This window comes from Ostrea edulis, chromosome 7 (genome assembly GCF_947568905.1).
Source record: "Ostrea edulis chromosome 7, xbOstEdul1.1, whole genome shotgun sequence".
NCBI classification, from domain to species: Eukaryota; Metazoa; Mollusca; class Bivalvia; order Ostreida; family Ostreidae; genus Ostrea; species Ostrea edulis.
This window is the reverse complement of record NC_079170.1, coordinates 198,605-224,223: the sequence shown is the minus strand read 5'-3', so window position 1 is coordinate 224,223 and position 25,619 is coordinate 198,605. Positions and strand designations below refer to the sequence as shown.

At 34.3% G+C, this 25,619-nt stretch overlaps 1 protein-coding gene across 1 annotated transcript in view; it reads right to left on the bottom strand.

The window, feature by feature from the left end:
* LOC125654014 (uncharacterized) overlaps nt 1-23,980 on the bottom strand; it is a 29,223-nt gene extending 5,243 nt beyond the window's left edge. The window contains exons 1-10 of the mRNA XM_056145908.1: nt 23,730-23,980; nt 19,580-19,843; nt 19,396-19,499; nt 15,919-16,015; nt 13,888-13,995; nt 13,662-13,802; nt 12,916-13,410; nt 11,293-11,332; nt 9,570-9,627; nt 3,257-3,341 (exon numbers count right to left, since the gene is read on the bottom strand). Coding sequence (XP_056001883.1) covers nt 3,257-3,341; nt 9,570-9,627; nt 11,293-11,332; nt 12,916-13,410; nt 13,662-13,802; nt 13,888-13,995; nt 15,919-16,015; nt 19,396-19,499; nt 19,580-19,843; nt 23,730-23,834 — 1,497 coding nt within the window. The 5' untranslated portion in view covers nt 23,835-23,980. The remainder of the gene's footprint in view (nt 1-3,256; nt 3,342-9,569; nt 9,628-11,292; nt 11,333-12,915; nt 13,411-13,661; nt 13,803-13,887; nt 13,996-15,918; nt 16,016-19,395; nt 19,500-19,579; nt 19,844-23,729) is intronic.
* Between the last annotated feature and the right edge of the window lie 1,639 nt (nt 23,981-25,619).

Sequence of the window (25,619 nt, the reverse complement as noted above, 5' to 3'; positions counted from 1 at the left end):
GGGAGAACAGAGTGTACTGATATTAGATTTACAACATAACATGTAAAATATTAATGCATAACAAATTTTACACTTGGAAAATATCAATTGCTGCTTCAATAAAATTACATATATGGACATTGCACCCTCAGTAAAGGTTTACAAATTAAAATAAACTTCATAATATGTTGACTTAATGTTTAAAGTGTAATATAAACAAATAAGAGTTATCTCCCATAATATAAGAGTAAAATTTTACAACTTCTGAAAATAATAATGGCATTTATGATTTTACTGTTTGTTTTTTTTTTTTTTTTTTTGTCACTCTTGGTTTTCCTTTGCTATTCATCTCTGAAAAAAATAAAGAAATGCCTAATACAGGATCTCTTTGATGTGCCATTTTACATTAATTTCTGCATTATGTCACGTTTCCCAGTAGAAACAGGAGAAAGATAACTGCATGCTTCCTGCTGACATCTTATATATAGCAATGATCCAAGTCCATACCGTTTTTCGTCCTCACAATGTCTTATGCGTTGTTAATTCTAGTGATCTACCATACGCAGCACAACCTTTTTCCAAATTGTCCACTAGAATTCCAAAGTTCCACAACTCGTCTCCAACAAATCATCTTCTCATGCTCTTCTTCCGATTCCTCACTCTCTGATGCATCAGATGGATATGTTTCTTCATTCCCTAGGCATTCTTGTGAATTGTCACCAGACAAAAAAAATTTTCTTGATTCATCCAACTTCTCCTCGATCACCACGTTGTTATTGGCATCAACATTCACTATCTTACGTCAAAGGGATAATGCATAACCTTTCTTAGCATTCTGTAACCTTTGATGACGTTTTTTACTAATAATTTTTCCTGAATGATTATGGCATCACAATTGTTTACATTCTTTACTGACCCCCTTTCCTGCTCTTAAAACACAGAAGAGTTCCAAACAACTATAAATGAGAAAACCAAAACCAACCAAAGTATTTTTTTTACCATGGGAACTCTTCAGTGCTAAAGGTAGAAAAATTTGTTTATATCATCTGGCCTTAAGTCCACAAAGCTTAGTTTGATAGGGTATAACATCAAAATCTTCTCCTGAACAATCTACATCAGAGAGTCCTGACCTGCTGATCATAACAGAATGTAAAATGCATTGCTTACAGCATCACGACAAATCATGCAGCCATTTTACCCCACAGAAACTCACACATCAGCGTTTACTATTTTAAAAATTCTTTATTTTCATTAATTCAAGCACTTTACTTCATTGTTGATTTGTTTTGTAGAATTGTTGTCAGTTGTTTTTCAGAGACTGAGAAAGATGTATCTTTAAGACCAAGATGAATATGTACGTATCAACACTGCATGCAGGTTATGTCCCTTGTCCGCCATCTTATGATGAACAAATCATATTTCTGTATGTTAGCTAATTTTCTGATCTGCAGTTTTAATATCAAATTATTTTTTTCTTTTTGTTAACTTGTCGTTGAAAGTGCTACATTTTGCATATTTTTTAATTACTGTTTTACTGAATTTTTGTCTCATGTACTTGCAAGTATTTTTCACATCTCGGTATTCTCTATGAAAAGTGAAGATAACGAATAGTGACGAATCTCATAACTCCTATAAGCAATACAAATAGATAGTTGGGCAAACACGGACCCCTGGATATACCAGAGGTGGGATCATGTGCCTAGGAGGACTAAACATCCTCTGATGACCGGTCATACCCGCTGTGAGCCCTATATCTTGATCAGGTAAATGGACTTATCTGTAGTCAAAATCAGTGTGACAAGAACGGCCTAACAATCAGTATGAAACAAGTCAGACAGTATTTGACCCAATGATGTAGGTTGTAAATTGGCAAACTATCAAATTATTAGAGATGTGTTTAGACTTTAGTTAAATTCTGGTCTGTATCCTTCTAGTTATGACCAACATGATACACCATTTTTATTTTCTATGATAGAAATCCATACTCCATGCAAAATTTACATGTAATTTTAGCAACTTTATTCATAGGTGAATACACTTCTTTAGTGATTTTTAACTAAATGTTTCGATATTAAAATTTTTCAAAGGTTCAGTTGTCTCTAGCTAGTATATTCAACTTGGACAAGAAATAATTAAAGCATGCATACAATTCAGTATTATTGTTTGTAAGATAGTTGAATTAAAAGTTTAAAATACTTTATAATATTTTTTGTTCATTGATACATTTGCAAAAAAAAAAAAAAAAAAAAAATATAGCTGTCCTATCAGTGTTGAAAATAAAAAAGTTGGAGTCCTATCTGTATGTAAGTCAAAATAAATGTGTGTCCTATTGCATTTTGCACCGGTTCCAACCCCCCAAGAAATTTTTTTCCCCAGGTTCACACAACATTTATTCACATAATGACAGTCAGGCTTTTTACAAACTTACCTGACTAAGGGGTACAGGTTATTTTATCTACCATTTACTCACACATCCACTCTAATAGGCATTCATTCAAAGATAGAAGAGGAAGAGGATTAGAAAGGCTTATATCACATGTACAAGATAATGTTAATCTGATAGGTTGTCACAAACTAAAGGTATCAAAAGTATATCAAATGTACTGTTATGACATTCATTATAACTTCTGAGGATACATAGGCTAATGTATACAATTACATATTATATATATTCTGGATGATGTAAAATCTACCAAGAAATATTGACTGGTCCCTAATTCACAGCAGTAACCTCTTACATTTGGCAAAGAAGGAAAACTTGGCATTTCACCGAGTGACCTTTGACTGACCCTGCAAAGGGACGTAACTCGCTTCGAAAAGTTGATACTTGTATTACGTCATTGAGGATTCAAACACGCAGTTAGGTTTCGTAAAACAGAAATAACGAGACCAAGTGTCGATTCCCAAACAGGTCAGATGGAACATCGTCTTTGGTGTGCACTGATACTCAACAGCCAGGGTTGCAGTATGGTGGACGGTGCTATGCTGGGATAATTACAATCGAGCTCTCACCTTCAGCTCAACACAGTGCACATCTCTTTCTAACATCTTATAGGCCTGTCGTAATGCATGAAGGCCTATACACTACACACAGTTTACATCTCTTTTTAACATCTTATAGGCCTGTCGTAATGCATGCAGGCCTATACACTACACACAGTTTACATCTCTTTTTAACATCTTATAGGCCTGTCGTAATGCATGAAGGCCTATACACTACACACAGTGTCTACAACAAAGAGACTAATCTGTAACACAGGACGACGTAACTGTTTACCTCGAGTTTCATATTGTCATCTGTCTGGTCCAGTAGGTCGTACGCCTTTGCAAAAAGTCGATATCCTAGCACTTGACAGCAATGCCTGAAAGTAGAATGTGTATTGTGCTACGCTAATGATTATCCGTGTTTTGACTGAAAATTCAGTGCATATTTGCTAAATGTAAGACATAAAAATTTCATATCGATTAATGCAAGCTCATGTATCTATACTTAACTTTTAAATGGAATAGCTACGGCAATTCCAAATATGAATACAAGATAAATGTAAATTATATGTTTGAATCATTATGTTAAAAATAAAATTAAATATGCAGCTAACAATTAATGTTTATACAGTCAAACTCGTTATCTCAAACTTGATAGGCCTGAGAAAAAACTTTGGAATATCAGAGGGGTCAAGATATTGAGGTTAAAATATATAAAGAAAATGTAGTTGAGACTTCTAACTCACTTTGACATGTCCATGGTATTTGATATATCGATGTTTGAGATACACGAACAGTATGTGTAACAGAGACAATATTTTCCTTTGCTGAGGATCAAACCTTCAAACTCACTTTGACATATCCATGGTATTTGAGATATCAATGTTCAAGATAACTATATTATACACTCTGTACACATTAATTAGTTACTAGGGTAACGGAGACAATATTTTCCTCTGCTGAGAATCACACCTAGGACCTCTGACGAAACAGCCCAGTGGTCTAATGATCGAGGTCAAGGGTTAACCCACTAGCTATGTATCTAACGCAATTGCTTTAGTATTTAATCATACATATTGCATCATCAGGTGTTCAATGCCAAACCTCCTTTTGTGTAATAGTGTGACCTTTTGTGACTAAAATTTTGGTAGAGGCCTTCCTGCTCTCCATCACCTTGCATTTAGTTTTTCTTACGAACGGTTCTTTAGAATAAGATTTTTGAAAATTGGTCAATTTTGGGCAGTTTTTGCCCCGCCCTAAGGCCTCAGGGGTGCAAGAATCCTGAAATTTACAATTTATGTCCTCCTTCTTCCAAAGATGCTTCATACCAAATTTGAAAAGAATTGGAAAGATAGTTGACAAGAAGTTAAAAATGTCTATTGTTCACACATTTAATAACTGACCATTTTGGCCCCACCCTGATACCAAAACCCCTACCCATGGGATCATCAAATTTACAATTTTGGTAAAGGACTACCTGCTCTTTCTAAATATTTATTTAGTTTCAATATAGTATCAACAGCACTAAAGAAGATGTTATTAAAGTGTTTTACACATAAACACTATATACAGTCCCTGAAACGTTCTACTTTACCATTTTCCCGTTCGCTCACCATTCGTTCAGTGTGCGTTCACCGTGCGCTCTCCGTTCACAGTTTTGCGTTCAGCGTGCGCTCACCGTTCACAAAGCGTTCAGCGTGCGCTCACCGTTCGTTCATCGTTCAGTCTTTTCATTGTCATTCGGAACACCAAAGTGAAAGGACCAATCTTGATAGCAAGACGAAAATGAAAATTGAACGTGTGCGTAAGAGTGGAAGGATACTTTCTTACTATATCAGAAATTTAATTTTGAAGTACAAAATGTCAGGATTATCCACTGTGAATGCCGAAAGGTTCATCTGAGCTTTTGTTAAAAACAATTCTAAATGAGAGACGAACATAAGTCTAGAGCTTGTCGTTATGAATTTAACCCAAGTACAAAAAATAAGGCAGTTTCAGGTAATGAAAACCTCTTCCCCTGTGTTCACGATTTATCATTTACAAGTTCGGGCACAAATTATTATAATTATTTTGCATTGCTTGACAAGAGTTTTAAACAAGTCATCCCCCTTACTTTGAAAAATAAAAACAAACAAACGATGCTACATTATGATAATGTACATTGTACCGTATGTACGTGTCAGAATGTCAAACTGATATAGCTATTTTTACACCTATATCTATGAAAGACATTGTCAATTAACTGATATTTACTACTCTTGCCAAATTTGAAACTTTTGTAACATTTGTCCTTAATGCAAAGATGTGATTGTTTATCTGGTACGATTCTGCATTAGCCTTTAAACATTCTACGGGTAGTTCAGTACAATAAACAGTTTTATCTGCATCAAATATATACAAATATTGCACGATCTAACTGCAATCTATGGTCACAGCAATAATAAAACTAGAAAGTTTTGTACTGATTATTTCCTAAGGTCGATGTAGCTGCGACAAATGAATGACACAAAATGTAAGTAGGAATATTTAATACTGTTAGAAGTGTTGAGGTGTTGACACAGGGTATACTGTCCGTATTGTTTGTTTACTGCATCTATCTTGAATCCTTTCAGGGGTGTTTGTTAATTACAGGTATCCTGAATGATCAAGCTGGTAAAGTTTGAAGCCATACATGAACACCTGTTAATTCTGGATGTCACTACACATGTAGACTATTATATAGTGTTTTCCTTTTCAAATGCATTGTTTATATATTATACCCATGCATTAAATGTATCTGTACATGTAATGGTATATACAATGTACATACGAAATTTGCTTTTGTTTGTGTATGACTGTTGCGAGTATTAATGTACAATTTGCGATAATTTCATGAAATATATACATGTATACTCAGTACTTGTACAAAAATATATTACATTGAATATATCCAGAACTGTAAAATATGCTGTATCACGATTCCGGTTTATCTAATTTTTTATCAATTGATGAAATATACATGTACATGTATTTTATTACTTGATTATGAAATAAGTAAAATCCCAAGGAAAAATCCGAAACATTCCGAGTAAATAGATCATTTTGCGTTCAGCGTGCGCTCAGCGTTCGTTCATCGTTCGCTTTGTGCTCTGCATTTGCTCACCGTTCACCAAAGTGCGTTCATCGTTCGCGCTGCGTTCGTTCACCAATCGCTCTGCGTTCGTTCACCGTTCAAGTGGGAAAGAAGAACGTTTCAGGGACTGTACCAAGTTTGGCCCCGTCCTGGTGTCAGAACCCCTACCCCGGGGATTATGAAATTTACAATTTTGGTAGAGGCCTTCCTGCTCTCCATCACCATGCATTTAGTTTTTCTTACACATGTGCGGTTCTTGAGGAGAAGATTTTTGAAAATTGGTCAATTTTGGGCAGTTTTTGCCCCGCCTCTAAGGCCCCAGGGGTGCTGGAGACCTGAAATTGACAATTTATGTCCCCCTTGTCCCAAAGATGCTTCATACCAAACTTGAAAACTTTTCATCTTAATCGTAAGATTTTCTTGTGAAAAGAGTCACATGACCTTGATGGCAGACCATGCTGAACACCTAACCCTAACCCTGAAGTATGAGCTATTTGTATGCAAAACTTTGATCCCCCCTTGTGGCCCCATCATACCCCCTGGGATCATGATTTTAAGAAATTTAAATCTGCACTATGTCAGAAAGCTGTCATGTAAATATCAGCTTTTCTGGCTCAGTGGTTCTTGAGAAGATTTTTAAAGATTTTCCCTATATAATTGTAGGTAATTGTAGGTAAAACTTTGATCCCCTATTTTGTGGCCCCATTCTATCCCGGGGGGGGGGGGGGGGGGGCAGGCAGCATGATTTGAACAAACTTGAATCTGCACTATGTTAGGAAGCTTTCATGTACATTTCCACTTTTCTGGGTCGGTAGTTTTTGAGAAGATTTAAAAGATTTTCTCTATACATTTGTATGCAAAACTTTGACCCCCTTGTGGCCCCATCATACACCCGGGGGCCATGATTTTAAACAAACTTACATCCTATTGTGGCCCCACAACGGGGGTCATGATTTTAACAAACTTGAATCTGCATTATGTCAGGAAGCTTTTATGTAAATTTCAGCTTTTCTTGTCCAGTGGTTCTTGGGGAAGAAGATTTTTAAATGACCCCACCCTATTTTCACATTTTTGTGATTTATCTCCCCTTTGAAAGGGACCTGGCCCTTCATTTGAACAAACTTGAAAGCCCTTCACCCAAGGATGTTTTTTGGCCAAGTTTGGTTGAAATTGGCCCAGTGGTTTTGGAGAAGAAGTCGAAAATGTAAAAAGTTTACAGACAGACATACGAAGGACAACAGGCAATCAGAAAAGCTCATTTGAGCTTTCAGCTCAGGTGAGCTAAAAATCAATTAGAAAATATTTAAGAATTACTCATAACTACTGTAAAAGGGTTATTTTCGCCCCGTGTTATTTTTGTCTTTCTACACTTGCAGATAGTTTCATCCCATTTTTGTGTTAAAAGTGAAATATGAAACAGTTTCGCCCACTCTTAAATTCGCCCTATAGCAACGAGGGCAAAAGTGACAAAAATAAAACAGGTGTGAACATTTCCCTGTAGCTATATAGCAACATGTCAAGCATTCTGAGAGTATTGCATGGCAATACATAGTCCCCTACCGGTTGCAAAAATCACTGTACCACAACAATATTCAAAGTTCATTATGTAGGTTATGGTAAAAGGGAAAATTGGGGAACCAGGATAGGAATGGTTGGAAATCAACTACTATTCGAGTAGAGACTAGACCAAGAAAAAAGACAAATTTATAATTAGGTTTAGGTCTTTAACCAAGTCAACAAACTGTGACATGTAGATGATCATGAATAATTTAGCTATATTGTAGTATTACTATGCTAGAAGTTTTAATGAGTGTAGTATTTTTAATTCTTATCTACAGAGATAAGAAACTTGGATGTAAACTAACAATTCATGCTATTTTTCTACGTCCAAGGGCCATAACTTAATGGAAAATCAATGGACCAAGATGAAATTCAAATTTGATCTGTAACTTGTTATGGCAAAGCAATGTACCTAATATCAAATGAATATCTGCAAGCACAGCCAAAAAAGTCCGGAAAACTGATAATTCATGCTATTTTTCTAAGTCCGAGGGCCATAACTAAGTGAAAACTCAACGGACCGAGACGAAGTTCGAACTTGATCTGTAACTTGTTATGGCAAAGCCACATACCAAATATAAAATAAATATCTGCAAGAACAGAGAAAACAAGAGATGTTTGTAAAACACATATGCCCCCCCATGGTGCAAAATTGAAAAGGGTTATACACACACATAATTTAATTGATAGTAGTATCATCAATTCAAAATATTGAGCAGACAATATCTTCCTATGTCAAGAGTGAATTAACCATGTGACCTAAAAATCAATAGGGGTCATCTTCTCCTGAAGATGTACCAGAGTACCAAGTTTAATGTCTGTCAAGCAAAGGGTTCTCAAGATATTGAACGGACAGTATATTCCTAGGTCCAGTTTGACTCTTGACCTTTGACCATGTGACCTCAAAATCAATAGGGGTCATCTTCTCCTGAAGATGTACCAGTGTACCAAGTTTGATGTCTGTCAAGCAAAGGGTTCTCAAGATATTGAGCGGACAGTATATTCCTAGGTCCAGTTTGACCCTTGACCTTTGACCATGTGACCTCAAAATCAATAGGGGTCATCTTCTCCTGAAGATATACTGGTGTACCAAGTTTGATGTCTGTCAAGCAAAGGGTTATCAAGATATTGAGTGGACAGTATATTATTATGTCCAGTTTGACCCTTGACCTTTGACCATGTGACCTCAAAATCAATAGGGGTCATCTTCTCCTGAAGATATACTGGTGTACCAAGTTTGATGTCTGTCAAGCAAAGGGTTATCAAGATATTGAGCGGACAGTATATTATTATGTCCAGTTTGACCCTTGACCTTTGACCATGTGACCTCAAAATCACTAGGAGTCATCTTCTCCTGAATATACACCACTGTACTAAGTTTGATGTCTGTCAAGCAAAGGGTTCTCAAGATATTGAGCGGACAGTATATTCCCATGTCCAGGTTGACCCTTGACCTTTGACCATATGACCTCAAAATCAATAGGGGTCATCTACTCCTTAGGATGTACCAGTGTGCCAAGTTTGATGTCTTTTAAGCCAAGGGTTCTCAAGATATTGAGCGGACATTATATTCCTATGTCCACACTAGATTGACCCTTGACCTTTGGACCTGAAAAACAATAGGGGTCCTCTTCTACTCATAACCAACCCACATATGAAATATCATTATCATCAAGTGAATGGTTCTCAAGATATTGAGCGGACAACACATGGTCTACAGACCGACCGACCAACCAACCAACCGACTGACAGGTGCAAGCCAATATGCCCCTCTTCTTTGAAGGGGGGGGGGGGGGCATAAAAAGTGTGGAAAACTGGACTGACAGACAGACGGACGGAGCGCAAACCTAAAGTCCCCTCGACTTCGTCAGTAGGGGACTAATAAGCAACACCGCTTAATATTGAGCGACTTTCAGAGACCACGAATACTCACTTTTGTAGCTGTTCAATTTGATGTAACAACATAGTTTCGGGTTCCATTTTTGAGGTATCTGGAAATGAACATGAGAAATTGACATGCAACATACAAAAAAGTAATTTTCACTCCATATAGTTTTAAAACAGATGATGAACTTATTGGACATGACGAATTACATTTACAACTCACATCAAAATTGTTGTCACTAGCAGTTCGCTATCAGCACGTTTTAATGTATACAATTAATCTTTAGAAAGCTATGTTTTAGATTAGCATGAGATTACCAGTAAATGTATACAATTAATTTTGTTTGTACTTCTTTAGAAAGCTATGTTTTAGATTAGCATGAGATTACCAGATTAGCATGAGATTATCAGTGTGTATAGTGTACAGGTCACATTTACTTTCACTAATCATGACCAGTGCCATTGGAAAAACAATGAACAATATCAAACAACACAAAACTCTTTGCTAACTTTACCCTTTCTTCTAAAGGTTGAGTTTATATTCTGATGACCCCCAAGTGAATGAAAAATGGACCTTTTCTTGTAAGCTTGAAAAGTTATGTGTCTGCCATTTTGAGGCTCCATGTATGTTTAACTTCATGTAATATTTAGATACATGTTTTAATTTTACCTAATATTACTGTGAATTGAATCATTACAGAAAAGCGTGTTTATTTTCAAAGGATGTTTAACAGAATCGAATATAAATGTAAGCAAGGGAGTGTGTTTATTTTTACAGTACGTTTAACTGAATTGAATATAAATGTAAGCAAGGGAGTGTATTTATTTTTACAGGGCGTTTAACAGAAACAAATATAAATGTAAGCAAGGGAGTGTGTTTATTTTTACAGGGTGTTTAACAGAAACGAATATAAATGTAAGCAAGGGAGCATGTCTATTTTAACAGTACGTTTAACAGAATCGAATATAAATGTAAGCAAGGGAGTGTGTTTATTTTTACAGGGCGTTTAACAGAAACAAATATAAATGTAAGCAAGGGAGCATGTCTATTTTAACAGTACGTTTAACAGAATCGAATATAAATGTAAGCAAGGGAGTGTGTTTATTTTTACAGACGTTTAATAGAATCGAATATAAATGTAAGCAAGGGAGTGTGTTTATTTTTACAGGGCGTTTAACAGAAACAAATATAAATGTAAGCAAGGGAGCATGTCTATTTTAACAGTACATTTAATTGAATCGAATATAAATGTAAGCAAGGGAGTGTGTTTATTTTTACAGGACGTTTAACTGAAACGAATATAAATGTAAGCAAGGGAGTGTGTTTATTTTTACAGGACGTTTAACTGAATCGAATATAAATGTAAGCAAGGGAGTGTGTTTATTTTCACAGGACGTTTAATAGAATCGAATATAAATGTAAGCAAGGCAGTGTGTTTATTTTCACAGGACGTTTAATAGAATCGAATATAAATGTAAGCAAGGCAGTGTGTTTATTTTCACAGGACGTTTAATAGAATCGAATATAAATGTAAGCAAGGGAGTGTGTTTATTTTCACAGGACGTTTAATAGAATCGAATATAAATGTAAGCAAGGCAGTGTGTTTATTTTCACAGGACGTTTAATAGAATTGAATATAAATGGAATTTCTGTGGTCATCACTTATCACCTAATCTTCCTACGATGTTGGTGAATATTCATATAGCTACTATAATGACAACAAAAACACACATCAATGTTCACAGAATCGAGAAATGAAGGAAGTTGTTACCGGGTAAACTAAGGGCGCCTTCACTGCCTCCGTCAGCTCCCTGAAAGAAACGAATCCAACACTGAGTTGTACTCACAGCACTGAGTTGTACTCACAGCACTGAGTTGTACTCACAGTACTATGCCTGGGTAGTACAGTCAAAGATACTGAACCAGGAGACAATAAATGGTGATCACGCATTATTATATCAATACGTTATTATATCAGTACGTTATTATATCAGTACGTTATTATATCAGTACGTTATTATATCAATACGTTATTATATCAATACGTTATTATATGAGTACGTTATTATATGAATACGTTATTATATCAGTACGTTATTATATCAGTACGTTATTATATCAGTACGTTATTATATCAGTACGTTATTATATCAGTACGTTATTATATCAGTACGTTATTATATCAATACGTTATTATATCAATACGTTATTATATCAATACGTTATTATATCAATACGTTCTATCAACATAAATTCACTGATCACGCATTATTATATCAATACGTTCTATCAACATAAATTCACACTATTTAGAGAAATGACCAGATTCTATGGACTTTCACACACAAATAAATAAATACTTTCAGCAATACACAAATATATTCTATATATTATAGTCAAGTTTGTGTACACTAGTAATCTTGATGTTATAAATATACGTTATGTGCATTTGAATACAAAATACCATACTAAGAAAAGCTTCTTTTAAAGAAATACTTTACCTAAGAACAGGTAATTAACCTACGGTTAGAGGTTACTTAATATTAGAGGAATTAAAGTTTAAAGAATCACTTTTTAAAGCCATTCCCTTGAAATTAACCTGGACTAAGATACAAAACATAGTATTACTGCTTGTCAATCAAACATCAGATAATAGATCAGATCGACCCTGATTTACTGGTTCGACCAAGTGCATCAGCTGGGTATCCAATAAACAAAAAACAAAAAAAAACCCACAACAAACAAACAAGAAACGTTGGCTAATGTCCTAAAACTAATTTTGGTCATATCAATAAAATTGATGATAATTTCAGATCAAATTAAAGAATTCTAATAAATGAATTGATATATTTTTTATTCTTATTTCTTAACGAAGGATTAATTGGGCAGATTTTCAATAGATTTTTTCTTTTACTTTCTGTGCATTTCATTGGGTATAGCAATTAACACCTAGGTAGACCCTGTTTGGTCACACCTATTTTTGCAGTAACCTTACGTTCTTTTAAGATCAGATGTAACATCACACACAGTCCTACACTCATCAAAATCCAACAAACATTGACTAACAGTATATAAATTGTACCTTAGGAAACACAAACTCCAACTAGCATTGGCTAACAGTATATAAATTGTACCTTAGCAAACACAAAATCCCACAAGCATTGACTAACAGTATATAAATTGTACCTTAGGAAACACAAAATCCAACAAGCATTGGCTAACAGTATATAAATTGTACCTTAGCAAACACAAAATCCAACAAGCATTGACTAACAGTATATAAATTGTTCCTTAGGAAACACAAAATCCAACAAGCATTGGCTAACAGTATATAAATTGTACCTTAGGAAACACAAAATCCAACAAGCATTGGCTAACAGTATATAAATTGTACCTTAGGAAACACCTGAGTCAGAGTCCTGACCACCAGGTTCATCATCTGGAGGGGATCTGGAGGAGGTGGCAGAGCTGCTCTAGCCTTGTCAGCTTTCATCGTGCTCTCAAAGTCATCCTCATCCTCCAGTGAAATGTCCGAGGCACTGGCCACTGAGGATTTGGGTGGAAGATTTTTCGCAAACTTTCCCTTCTCGTGTAATCCTTTCTTCATGGTCTTGTCTGTGACTGTTTTCTCCATGTCATCATAGTTGGCGGCTATGAATTTGTTGGAGACGTTGGCGGTGTGTAAGATTGAACTAAATCCATCCTGATTGGCTCGTTTGGGTTTCTTCTTCCTTTTTTCTTGGTTTGCTTTTGCGTTGAGAGTTCCCACCAGCTCCGTCATATCAAATTTATGAACCAGAGACTGATTGAGGGCATTGATAAGTGCAGGGTTCCCACGCATGGACACGCCACCAAATGCTCCTTTGCCTTGGGGCACTGTAGGGGGTGCCTAAAGCATTAACAGATTATCATGAACAACTCAATGTTATGCAGAGGTTTTAATTCCTAGGAAATTTGCTTCATGTAGCAATAAAGGTAAAAAAAATATAAACATGTATATCAAAATATCAAAACATAAGGTTGTAATTACATATTTAAGAACGATTAATAACAATTAAGGTGTTTCTGTTTAATGTTTTCATTTTCATAGAGTGATCATTTCAGATTTGTGAGAACATGCAATAGTTCTTGTAAGCTTACTTTTGGTGTTTGATGATTTTTGAAGAGCGCATCCTGAAGTAGCTGTGAAGCAGACGGCCGCTTGTCTGTTTCCCGACACATCATCTTCTCTATCAGTGTAATTAACTGTGCGCTGTATCTTTCTTTTGGCATTGGCGGTAACTTTAAGAGTTGAAGAGTAACTTTAAAAATGCTGTTAATACAATATCAGGATATTTTTTTCAGTGCTTAAGTGCAAACAACATACCTGACCGTGAACAATTTTAAACACCAGTTGCTGCATGAGTGTAGCATCGAATGGTCGCTCCAGAGTTGCCATTTCGTATACACACACCCCCATTGCCCAGATGTCACTCTGCAATACAAGATCATTTCTACAACAGTTCTCGTACAAAGCGCAGAAAGGGAGAAACTACAGATCTGATAAATCAGCTATTTATAGTTAACCAATCCTACGAATATCAAACAAACAAATCAGCTATTTGATATAAAAGAATACACCGTAAACGTAATTTTTTAGGAGCGGTTCTTTTTTCCTCTATGTCCGTGGTCATACAAACTCAAAGTAATTTCATACCAGCAAACTTAAAGCATGTGAGCTATTTTCATGCAAGCCATGAACTCAACGGAATTTCAGAACCGTGGACCAAACGATGTGTGAAATTAGGACTCAGTGCAGAGATTTTTTTAAGGTCTGTAGAGGGCCAAAATTCTGCCCCAATCCCAATGCTGAAAAGCAGGTGTTTTTCCCAAAATGATGCCTAAACATTCCCAAATGATGGATGCTTTAGAATATGCCATGAGGGCCATCCAACATCAGTGCCACTCCGTTGCAAAAAATTTGGGACATTTTTTCTCTGCCAAAGACCGGAAATTAAATATAAATTGTTTAAGCCAACTACATTGATAACAAATTTAAAAATATCAAATGGATAACTTGTAGGAAACAAATTTCTCAATTTTAATCAAATATCACTATTTTCCCCAAACTTGAAGGCCCAGGCTCCTGTATTCAAGGGGTAAAAAATCCCTCCCATGAGATACGGTTACAGTATAAAAAAATCCCTGCCGTGAGATATGGTTACAGTATAAAAAAATCCCTTCCATGAGATACGGTTACAGTATATTTTCCCTATTCTTTATCATTTTCAAACTTAGGAACAGTAACCAAAGCAACACTAACATTCCACATATTTCTGTACACTGTCAAATATAAAGTATTAAGTTTAGTAAACAAAAGTCATAATGTCTGTACACTGTCAAATATAAAGTATTAAGTTTAGTAAACAAAAGTTATAATGTCTGTACACTGTCAAATATAAAGTATTAAGTTTAGTATACAAAAGTCATAATGTCTGTACACTGTCAAATATAAAGTATTAAGTTTAGTAAACAAAAGTCATAATATCTGTACACTGTCAAATACAAAGTACTTTGCTAAAGCCAAAAATATGCAATAAGCTTAGTATACAAAAGTTCTGATATTCATATTTGTAGATCAAACTATGAGAAAGCTTCAGAATTTTTCGATGATTTTGTCATGTCTATGTACATGAGAACAGAAAGTCTGCTATTCTATTTTGAGAACACTTTGTACATACATGAAGCATAATGAAATTACATGTACTTTTTTCCTTTAGTTAGCTTTGGTGCTCTACTTCAGTAATGAATTACATGTACTTTTTTCCTTTAGTTAGCTTTGGTGCTCTACTTCAGTAATGAAATTACATGTACTTTTTTCCTTTAGTTAGCTTTGGTGCTCTACTTCAGTCAAGAATACTTCTATTACCATGTCTACATCAAATGAGAAGTGAAATTGGAACAAGCTGAATTAAACTGATATCGTTCTCAGCAAGATGTGTTTGTGATGCCTCCATATGGCAAAATCTTGTCCAAGGTCACAAGATCAAGACTTTTAGTATGAAAAGAAAGCTGGTCTTGCCACAAGGAATATACATGAAATATGAAAACACTTTCACCAGCCATTCAAATGTTATGGTGAAATTAAATGTTATGGTCACAATTAAAACTTTTGCAAGCATGCAGATAGACCAAAAACTATATGCCCACGTATCTCTGATTATAGAGGCTTAAAAATAATCCAGTGTTTTGCAAAATATTTGCCACAAGTCTTTAACACAAGATATACATGAATGTTACTTAAAAAAAAAAAACCAACAAAAAACCCCCCAAAACAACTCCTACAGCATGATCGGCTTAATTGCGCATTAAAACAACTTTTCCTGTTTTCTCATCTGTTGGAAAATTAATAACACACCTTAGAGTCATACGGCTTACAGGCAAAGATCTCAGGGCTCATGTAGTAAGGGCTGCCACAGAAAGTCACGGCTTTCGCTGTTGGCCTTTCTAAAACTCTGTAATTTAAATCAAACATCAATTGTAGAAATTGCATCTATTTTGAGAACATATAGAATATAGTTCATGTACTGGAGTGAGAAAATAGTACAGAAGTGACAAAATAATAAATAACCTGGTATATCTATGATTGTCCTTAAATATATATGTTGTAATAATGTCATAACCTTTAGCGGCATAGACTGCAGATACAGATAAATACTAAAACTTTAACTATTTGCAAAATGGTAATTTATTTCAACAAAGGCAACCCTAACAAAATATTTACTTGTTACAGTGGGCTTATAGATTCACTTCATTGCTTCAAATTCAGTAATGCTTAAAAGTTATAGCTCCACAGCCTCTGAAGTTCAATCATGTAAGTTATGATACAAGCACCGTTGATTCTTAAATATATGCAAGGAATTTATCATGTTCATCATTGCTTGTGAAATTTTGCGAGGAACATCATTCGCTAAATAAAGTCACTTGCTTTTATTTTTCTGTTACTAGAATACATGTAATTGTTGATCAACAGAGCATTCGTAAATTCATGTTCTCGCTATTTGACATCTACAAGTCATTTCACAATACGCATCTTTAAAAAGTTCTTACGTAAAATAAGACTGTAGTAGAGACTTCAAACTTTTTCAAATGTTATATACAGTTGTATATCAATGTTGTATATACAGTTGTATATCAATGTGGTATATACAGTTGTATATCAATGTTGTATATACAGTTGTATATCAATGTGGTATATACAGTTGTATATCAATGTTGTATACAGTTGTATATCAATGTTGTATATACAGTTGTATATCAATGTTGTATACAGTTGTATATCAATGTGGTATATACAGTTGTATATCAATGTTGTATACACAGTTGTATATCAATTTTGTATACAGTTGTATATCAATGTGGTATATACAGTTGTATACCAATGTGGTATATACAGTTGTATATCAATGCTGTATACAGTTGTATATCAATGTTGTATACAGTTGTATATCAATTTTGTATATACAGTTGTATATCAATGTTGTATATACAGTTGTATATCAATGTTGTATATACAGTTGTATATCAATGTTGTATACAGTTGTATATAAATGTTGTATACAGTTGTATATCAATGTGGTATACAGTTGTATATTAATGTTGTATATACAGTTGTATATCAATGCTGTATACAGTTGTATATCAATGTTGTATACAGTTGTATATCAATGTTGTATACAGTTGTATATCAATGTTGTACACAGTTGTATATCAATGTGGTATACAGTTGTATATCAATGTGGTATATACAGTTGTATACCAATGTGGTATATACAGTTGTATATCAATGCTGTATACAGTTGTATATCAATGTGGTATATACAGTTGTATATCAATGTTGTATACACAGTTGTATATCAATGTGGTATATACAGGTGTATATCAATGTGGTATACAGTTGTATATCAATGTTGTATACAGTTGTATATCAATGTTGTATATACAGTTGTATATCAATGTGGTATATGCAGTTTTATATCAATGTTGTATTCAGTTGTATATCAATGTTGTATACAGTTGTATATCAATGCTGTATACTGTTGTATATCAATGCTGTATACAGTTGTATATCAATATGGTATATACAGTTGTATATCAATGTTGTATATACAGTTGTATATCAATGTTGTATACAGTTGTATATCAATGTGGTATATACAGTTGTATATCAATGTTGTATATCAATGTTGTATATCAATGTTGTATACTGTTGTATATCAATGTTGTATACAGTTGTATATCAATGTTGTATATAGTTGTATATCAATGTTGTATACACAGTTGTATATCAATGTTGTATACAGTTGTATATCAATGTTGTATACAGTTGTATACCAATGTGGTATATACAGTTGTATATCAATGTGGTATATACAGTTGTATATCAATGTTGTATACAGTTGTATATCAATGTTGTATACAGTTGTATATAAATGTTGTATACAGTTGTATATAAATGTTGTATACAGTTGTATACCAATGTGGTATATACAGTTGTATATCAATGTGGTATACAGTTGTATATCAATGTGGTTGATATATTTTTCCAAACATAAGATAGATTCTTAAAAACACGTATTTTATTTTACCTGAAATTTGTAGGAAAATTTAGCATTTGGGCCAATAATTAAAAAAAAAACCCTGTTTGGTATGAAAGCTTATCTAAATCCTTGAAGAAAAAGCCACAAGTTCTTCAAAACAAAACAATAAGATTCATTTTAAATCTTAACCCTAGAACTAGTATAAATTGTGATATTTTAGATTCAATAAACACACTCTGTAAAAGATTGTATTAAACAATTAAGACTCAACCATGTCTTTAACATCAACCATGACCTTGCACCAAATCATTTACATGAGAAATTTGACAGAAATGATAATTCTACTTGCGGAGCCTCCAATTTTAATCATCATGTTCCTAGGGTTAGGGCCTACAATAGTTCAAATTGTTATTATCATGCCATTTAAAACTGGAATTCTCTTCCTTTGGAAGTAAAAAATATAGCTAATAGAGCTAGTTTTGAATCTGCTGTCAAGTTGCATCTTGCAGAAGAAGCTGGTAGGAGGGAAGAAAACATTTATGTATAATGTTTTTTTAATGGTAAAGTGTATAATGATACATTTTAAAAAAATATTTTGTTTTAATATAAAATTAAACAATGGACACAATTTTACTTAATTTAGGCTAGGAAAATCCTCTTATGTTGGTCTATGCTGTCTTAGTCATACGTAATCTATAATCAACTTATAACATCTTAAGACCCCATTGGAAATAAGCAAGTTTTATAAATTGGTTTCATGGGTTATCCTAGACAAAAGATTGATTTAAAGTAAATAATTTGTATTGTCTGTGATAAGATCTGGTTCTGTGATAAGCATGTATCTTGATAATGATGTTGTTAGTAGCTATAGCGTTGATAATATCTGGAGTGCTATTGCGTACATATGATAGCAATGTGCCAAAAATTCATTTGTGATCCCTAATTGACATTATTAAGGTATTTTACAATGTATTTTATTATGATTTGTAATTAATCTGATGCTTTGCCTGAATAAACATAATAATAATACTTCTAACATAGTCTTTTAAACTCTAAAATTTTAGATAATGTATTTTATTTTTTCCATATAATAAGTGCAAAAAGGTTATTATTCATATACAATATGCCTAGCATTACACTTTTTTTTATCTATATTGTTAGAAGACATGAGTATGTATCAGCTGGATGTAATGATTAATTAAGAAATGAACATCACTTTTGAGCATAAAAAAAACCTCTTTAAGATATTTGTATTTTCTGTATTTTGATTGGTTGTTGTGTAGTTAAATACATACTTGGCCAGTCCTAGATCCCCCAGCTTTGCTGTCATCTCCTCACCCGTCAGGAAAACATTCTGTGTCTTCATGTCTCTGTGTAAGACATTTCTACCATGCAGATACTGTAAAGAAACGTTGCCATTTCTCATTAACTGTGTTAAACATCCATTATAAATATCATAACAGATATCCCATCATTTACCTCTAACGCACTGCAAATCTGTCTAAACCATTCAACAATTCGTTGTTCATCTAAAGGTTTCCCGCTTCTTTTTTCCAGAAATTGGGACAAATCACCCTGATCACAGAACTCAGTCACTATACAAAGGGCTCCGTTATCTTGAAATGATGTGACTGCGTGCAGAATGAATTCATGCTGTAAATCTGTCAACAAACTGGCCTCTTTCTCTGCTAGTTCCTGTTCATCTGATGTTGCTTTCCTTAGATCTATCACTTTCATAGCATACTGAAAGTTAATAAATAGAAATGTATTCAACTGGTCAGTACACAAATCATTAATTTATTCAACTAGTCGGTACACAAACCATTGATTTATTCAACTAGTCGGTACACAAACCATTGATTTATTCAACTAGTCGGTACACAAACCAATGATTTATTCAACTAGTCGGTACACAAACCATTGATTTATTCAACTAGTCGGTACACAAACCATTGATTTATTCAACTAGTCGGTACACAAACCATTGATTTATTCAACTAGTCGGTACACAAACCATTGATTTATTCAACTAGTCGGTACACAAACCATTGATTCATTCAACTAGTCAGTACACAAATCACTGATTTATTATAACCATGGTAACCTACAGACTGAACACAAAATGTTGATATCACATGACCTAAGCATACTTATGCATATTGTCAATAAAATTACACATTTCAATTATCTGTTCTGTATCTCCTAGCTGGGAAAATGTTTAACCTGCATTTGTTGTTTAGAATGTTATAATAGCATGGTACACTTATTTATAACAAGCATTCACAGTGATATTGATGGTAGAGTTAAATACACACAAGTAGAAATAATGTTCTTAAAAAGTTTTACATCAAAACGGTAAAATTCATTTTTTTCTCCTCGATGAAATACTCATAGAGTTGTAATGAATTTGCTGATGACATCACACATTTGTCAATCCACCATATTGATTAACAAGATAGTCTCTGCATGACAGTCTTAGATTTAAAAAAAAAGCATAGCGTGAAATAAAAAGACATAAAATTACACATTATAGCATAATATCAATATACATGTAATATATCTGATGATGTAAATTAAATGGAAGGAAAAAGGCACATTTAGACGTGTATCTTTGGAGTGAAGGTGTGAAGTTTTACCGATATCCTCAAGATATTCTCTAGATTTGTTTTCCTTGCCAATTCACATGATTTAATCACATGCATTTTCCTATAAATGGTTGTAGTGATTCCTTTTTTTGAAAAATAGTATTTTATTACAGTAATTTGATAGCAATATTGAAGTATCCCATGCTTGATTACTTAGTTGTTATTGTAATCCAGAAATGACATGCCCTACAAATTACGTTCAACGCGCAATAAAAGTCAGGGTGGATCCGTATTGCGAAAGTCCCGTATTGGACTCTCTGAAATGTACAGATATAGACACAAAATACTTTCTTTATATCAATAGAGAACAAAGTATGATTGTGTACATGAAAAGGCCCCCAAAAATTCTCTGTTTTACATTAAATGTGTCTTCATCTGTGTTTTAGTACATTAAATATCTGCCAAGCATACTATCAACACAAATCAATTTGAAAGTTGTCACTTGTTTGATAGCATTATTACTTCATGAATAAGACTTTTCACTTGTTTGATAGCATTATTACTTCACGAATAAGACTTTTCACTTGTTTGATAGCATTATTACTTCATCAATAAGACTTTTCACTTGTTTGATAGCATTATTACTTCATCAATAAGACTTTTCACTTGTTTGATAGCATTATTACTTCACGAATAAGACTTTTCACTTGTTTGATAGCATTATTACTTCATCAATAAGACTTTCACTTGTTTGATAGCATTATTACTTCATCAATAAGACTTTTCACTTGTTTGATAGCATTATTACTTCATCAATAAGACTTTTCACTTGTTTGATAGCATTATTACTTCATCAATAAGACTTTTCACTTGTTTGATAGCATTATTACTTCATGAATAAGACTTTCACTTGTTTGATAGCATTATTACTTCATGAATAAGACTTTCACTTGTTTGATAGCATTATTACTTCATCAATAAGACTTTTCACTTGTTTGATAGCATTATTACTTCATGAATAAGACTTTCACTTGTTTGATAGCATTATTACTTCATCAATAAGACTTTCACTTGTTTGATAGCATTATTACTTCATCAATAAGACTTTTCACTTGTTTGATAGCATTATTACTTCATGAATAAGACTTTCACTTGTTTGATAGCATTATTACTTCATCAATAAGACTTTTCCCTGCCTTTTTTCAAAAAGAGCTTAATAACTGTTAAATTTCATCCAGATTATTGCTTAGGAAAAGGTGTGCCCAGCTGTCAAGCAAAATGAAATTAATATCTATTGTTTACCAGGGATTTTTTAAGGGTCTGTAAGGGGCCGAAATGAGGCCCCGTTCCCAATCCTTAAAAGCAGATATTTTTCCCAATTTGTGCTTTAAAATTCCCCAACAATGAAAACAGATCAAAGCAGGGCAACTTTATTGTTCATAAATCTTGTTCAGAGGCCAACAGATTAGAATTTTCGCTTCAAAATTGCCAAGTAAACTTAATTTTTTTGGCCTGTGATTATTTGAATATGGTAAGCTTTGACCAAAATGTATTAAGTCAGTAGGGCTGCAACGGGTACCCGAAATAACCGAAAACCGCGGGTCATGTTGGTCGGATCGGGTTCGGTTCCATTTTTCCGTATTTCGGCTCGGGTTTGGTTTTTAAAATAGAATCATTATTAGGAATCCGTTTAAACAAAATGTATTCAAAATCCTCAAAGGTGGCTGTATTTTGATAAATTCTTAAATGATGGCATTGTGGACAAAACTGGAAATAATGACAGTATATGTAAGATATATGACAGACGCATTGAAAATACACCACAGAATCAACATCGTCAATGACAAAACATTGAAAGCATGGAATGGAAATGAGTAGAAGTGACAATGCTGTTTCTAGTACCATGAATGTTGAGTCTAAACCTCAGTCCAAGTCCCCGAGTAATTATTGTGACAAAATACAATAAAGGTTTTTGATTTTAACTGTACATTATATTTTTTAAATAGTTATAAAGACCTGAACCGAAATACCCGAACCTGAAGTAAAAAATTTAGAACCGACCTGACCCGAAATTTTTTGGAACCGTGACTATAAGTCAGAAGGAGTCCAATTATTCCTTAATGCACTGGTTTGTTTTTCTCCCTACAGTGCTGGGTTCTTCTATCCATAAAACATTTTTTCCAATTTCAAGGAAATGTCGCTATTTTTCCCAATTGGAAAGGCCCAGGCACCTGAAATCAAGACCTTAAAGAAAAACCCTGTTTATCAGAGAAGATTTATTTGAATATGAATTTGCTCGATGCATGGCCTGTATGTTTTCTGAAACGACAACCCCCTGAATTTATAAATGTTTTGATTGATTTTGGCATTTTTGGCAATTTCATGCCAACTTCACGCTCCTGTCATACAACACAGAGCAATTTTGGATCAAATTAAACGTAGTTTGGGTTTGCTTATAAATTCCTTATGTAGTGAATTTGGGGGGTGGATTTTTGGTGTTTCTGGTCGGGCTCGGAGTCTTCTGAGCCTGCACATGATTTGCTCTCTCTCTTACCTGCGAACTCTAGGCAAGCGGACGTGTCTTGGAGGACGCAGCATTGTAGTCGTTGTATTTGTTGACCCTTTGTAAGTTGTCCTGTTTATTTGTTAATATATATGTTTATAAGTGTTTTTCCGGTGTTCTTTGTGTATAGGAAATCACTTTACTTATTTGAATGCCAGATTTTGGGACTCCTACTGAAATGATCAATTATCTGGGCCAGATGGTGGTAGAAACTGACGTGATAGTTCTAATTCTCTGGCATGTATTGTATTCCTTAATGTACAATGTCATTCATGATTGCACAAACTGACAAACCGAAAGTAGAATGTTAAAATCGATGTTTACTAATTTCCGTTTTAATAATTTTTAATTGTATCTTCTTATGTAAAATTAGACCAATCATTAAATAGTGACAAGGGAGAGAGACATCGACAGATTCAAGACTGAGAGATTTCACAACCGCTGGCAAACTGTACCCAATCTAACATCAAACATGGCTTACCCTCTTGTCGGCGTTATTTTTATCAAAACACAGGTAGACTTTGCCGAAGGCGCCCTCTCCCAGCGTTTCTCCGAGCTCAAAATTATAATCTGTTCCTCGTGCCATCTTCTTTCCTCTGTGTCAACCATTCAACAGTGTTGTTATCTACTTTCCATTTCTTCGTACCAACACTGGTGGATCTTCCTGCTTCTAAAATTAGGTTTAGTGAGAAAAAGGCAGAACCTCGAACCCGATAGAAATTCTCATAATGCGTGTTGCAGAGTTCATGATCTCAGCGCAAGAGTTCTCGAATATTGTGGAATATTAAACTGAAAAATGCCAATAATGCAGAAAGCACTTGAGGGAAATCGTAATGCTAGTTCTGTCATATTGTTAATAGCATGGCAGAAATGCTAGAAATATCGTGTTTTTCTTTCTTTCTTCGGGGGGGGGGGGGGGGGGGGGGGGGGGGGGTAGGGGGGCAGCCGAAGGAAGAATTGAAAGTTGATTTGAATTTTCTTGACATGCCAAAATAGGGGTGGGAGTGGGGTTGCCCGATCTTCAAAACCCTATTTTAAAGTGGGGCGGAGGGTGTGTGGGATATGTTATCGTTGTCTTCATTAACCACCCACATATAGATTGAAAACAAAATGGCTAAGAAACCCCTGTGATCCGTTCATAGTCAATGTGAACGGAATATGTCGCGCGCTGAAATTGGTTGGTTCATAGAGGAAAATGCGATTTGTAATATAAATATATTCTTGTGGATCTGAATTTTCTCTATTTACTTGATATTATATCAATCAAATTCTGTTTATATATAATTTGTGTGAAGTTCAAACTCATAAATTGTCTCTGAAACCATGCATTTCAATAGTTTGCTCTTGTATGCGTGAAAATTAATGTTTTTCGTAACAGCTGATTAATTTCTGTTACATGTATTTCAAATGCAAATAAAGTTATATTGGGTGAACCCTTTACAACCCCCTACACACTATTTTCGATAGTTTACCAGTGACCCCCTCCCAACGATTTAAGAAATGGAGGCCTAGCCGGATTTTTCTTTTATTCTTTTTTTTTATTTTGTTTGTTTGTTTGTTTTTTTTAGGTTCCCCTGTGCATGATTTGTAATCTTCAAGTTTTTCTGTCATAGTCAGATCTCGATGTTATTAGATGATTAAAAACGTCATAAAGAGTAATATTTGGAATATCAGACAGAGTATTTGAAAACCCATCCATGGTGAGAGGATCCTTGAAACCCAGAGCACCGAGCTTGCGAATAACGTCATTAGTTGATGATGTATTTATATATTCGGGATTTTGTGGTAAGTAAAGATGAGATACCGCTTCACAAAGCTTTACGTAAAGGTGTCCTTTGTTCAATTTCTGAGCGCCAACCCGATTGTTTAAAGAAATTTTGTAAATTGCATACTGTTGATCCACGGATTGTACTATCGAGTACACATATGACGGGTATCACGTGACAAAACATGGGTACCTGTAAAGTGGGAAACAAAATCGAAACGAAACGAAACGAAATATACCGAAACGAAACGAAACCCATTGAAAAGAAACGAAACTACCGACATAATACATGTAGGCCTATATATATCTTACCGAATTGCATTCGTATAATATGGTATACTATTTAATTTTTTCCATTATTGAAAGTACTCGCACCTCAGCAGTTAGAAGTTAAGAGCACTTCCTGCTTTCAACTTTGTCAGACAAGCTTCTTCAAACAATGTATCTATGCCCAAAGGCGGATCCAACTTCGGCGATCCCACCCCTAGTTTAGTGTGTTTTCACAGACCTCTGAGACTGTAACCCTTCGTTCTGAAATTTTCGGACCCGAAACTAATTGCACATGGTATTTAATCAGCTTCGGATATGTACTTTGTGCTTACTCAC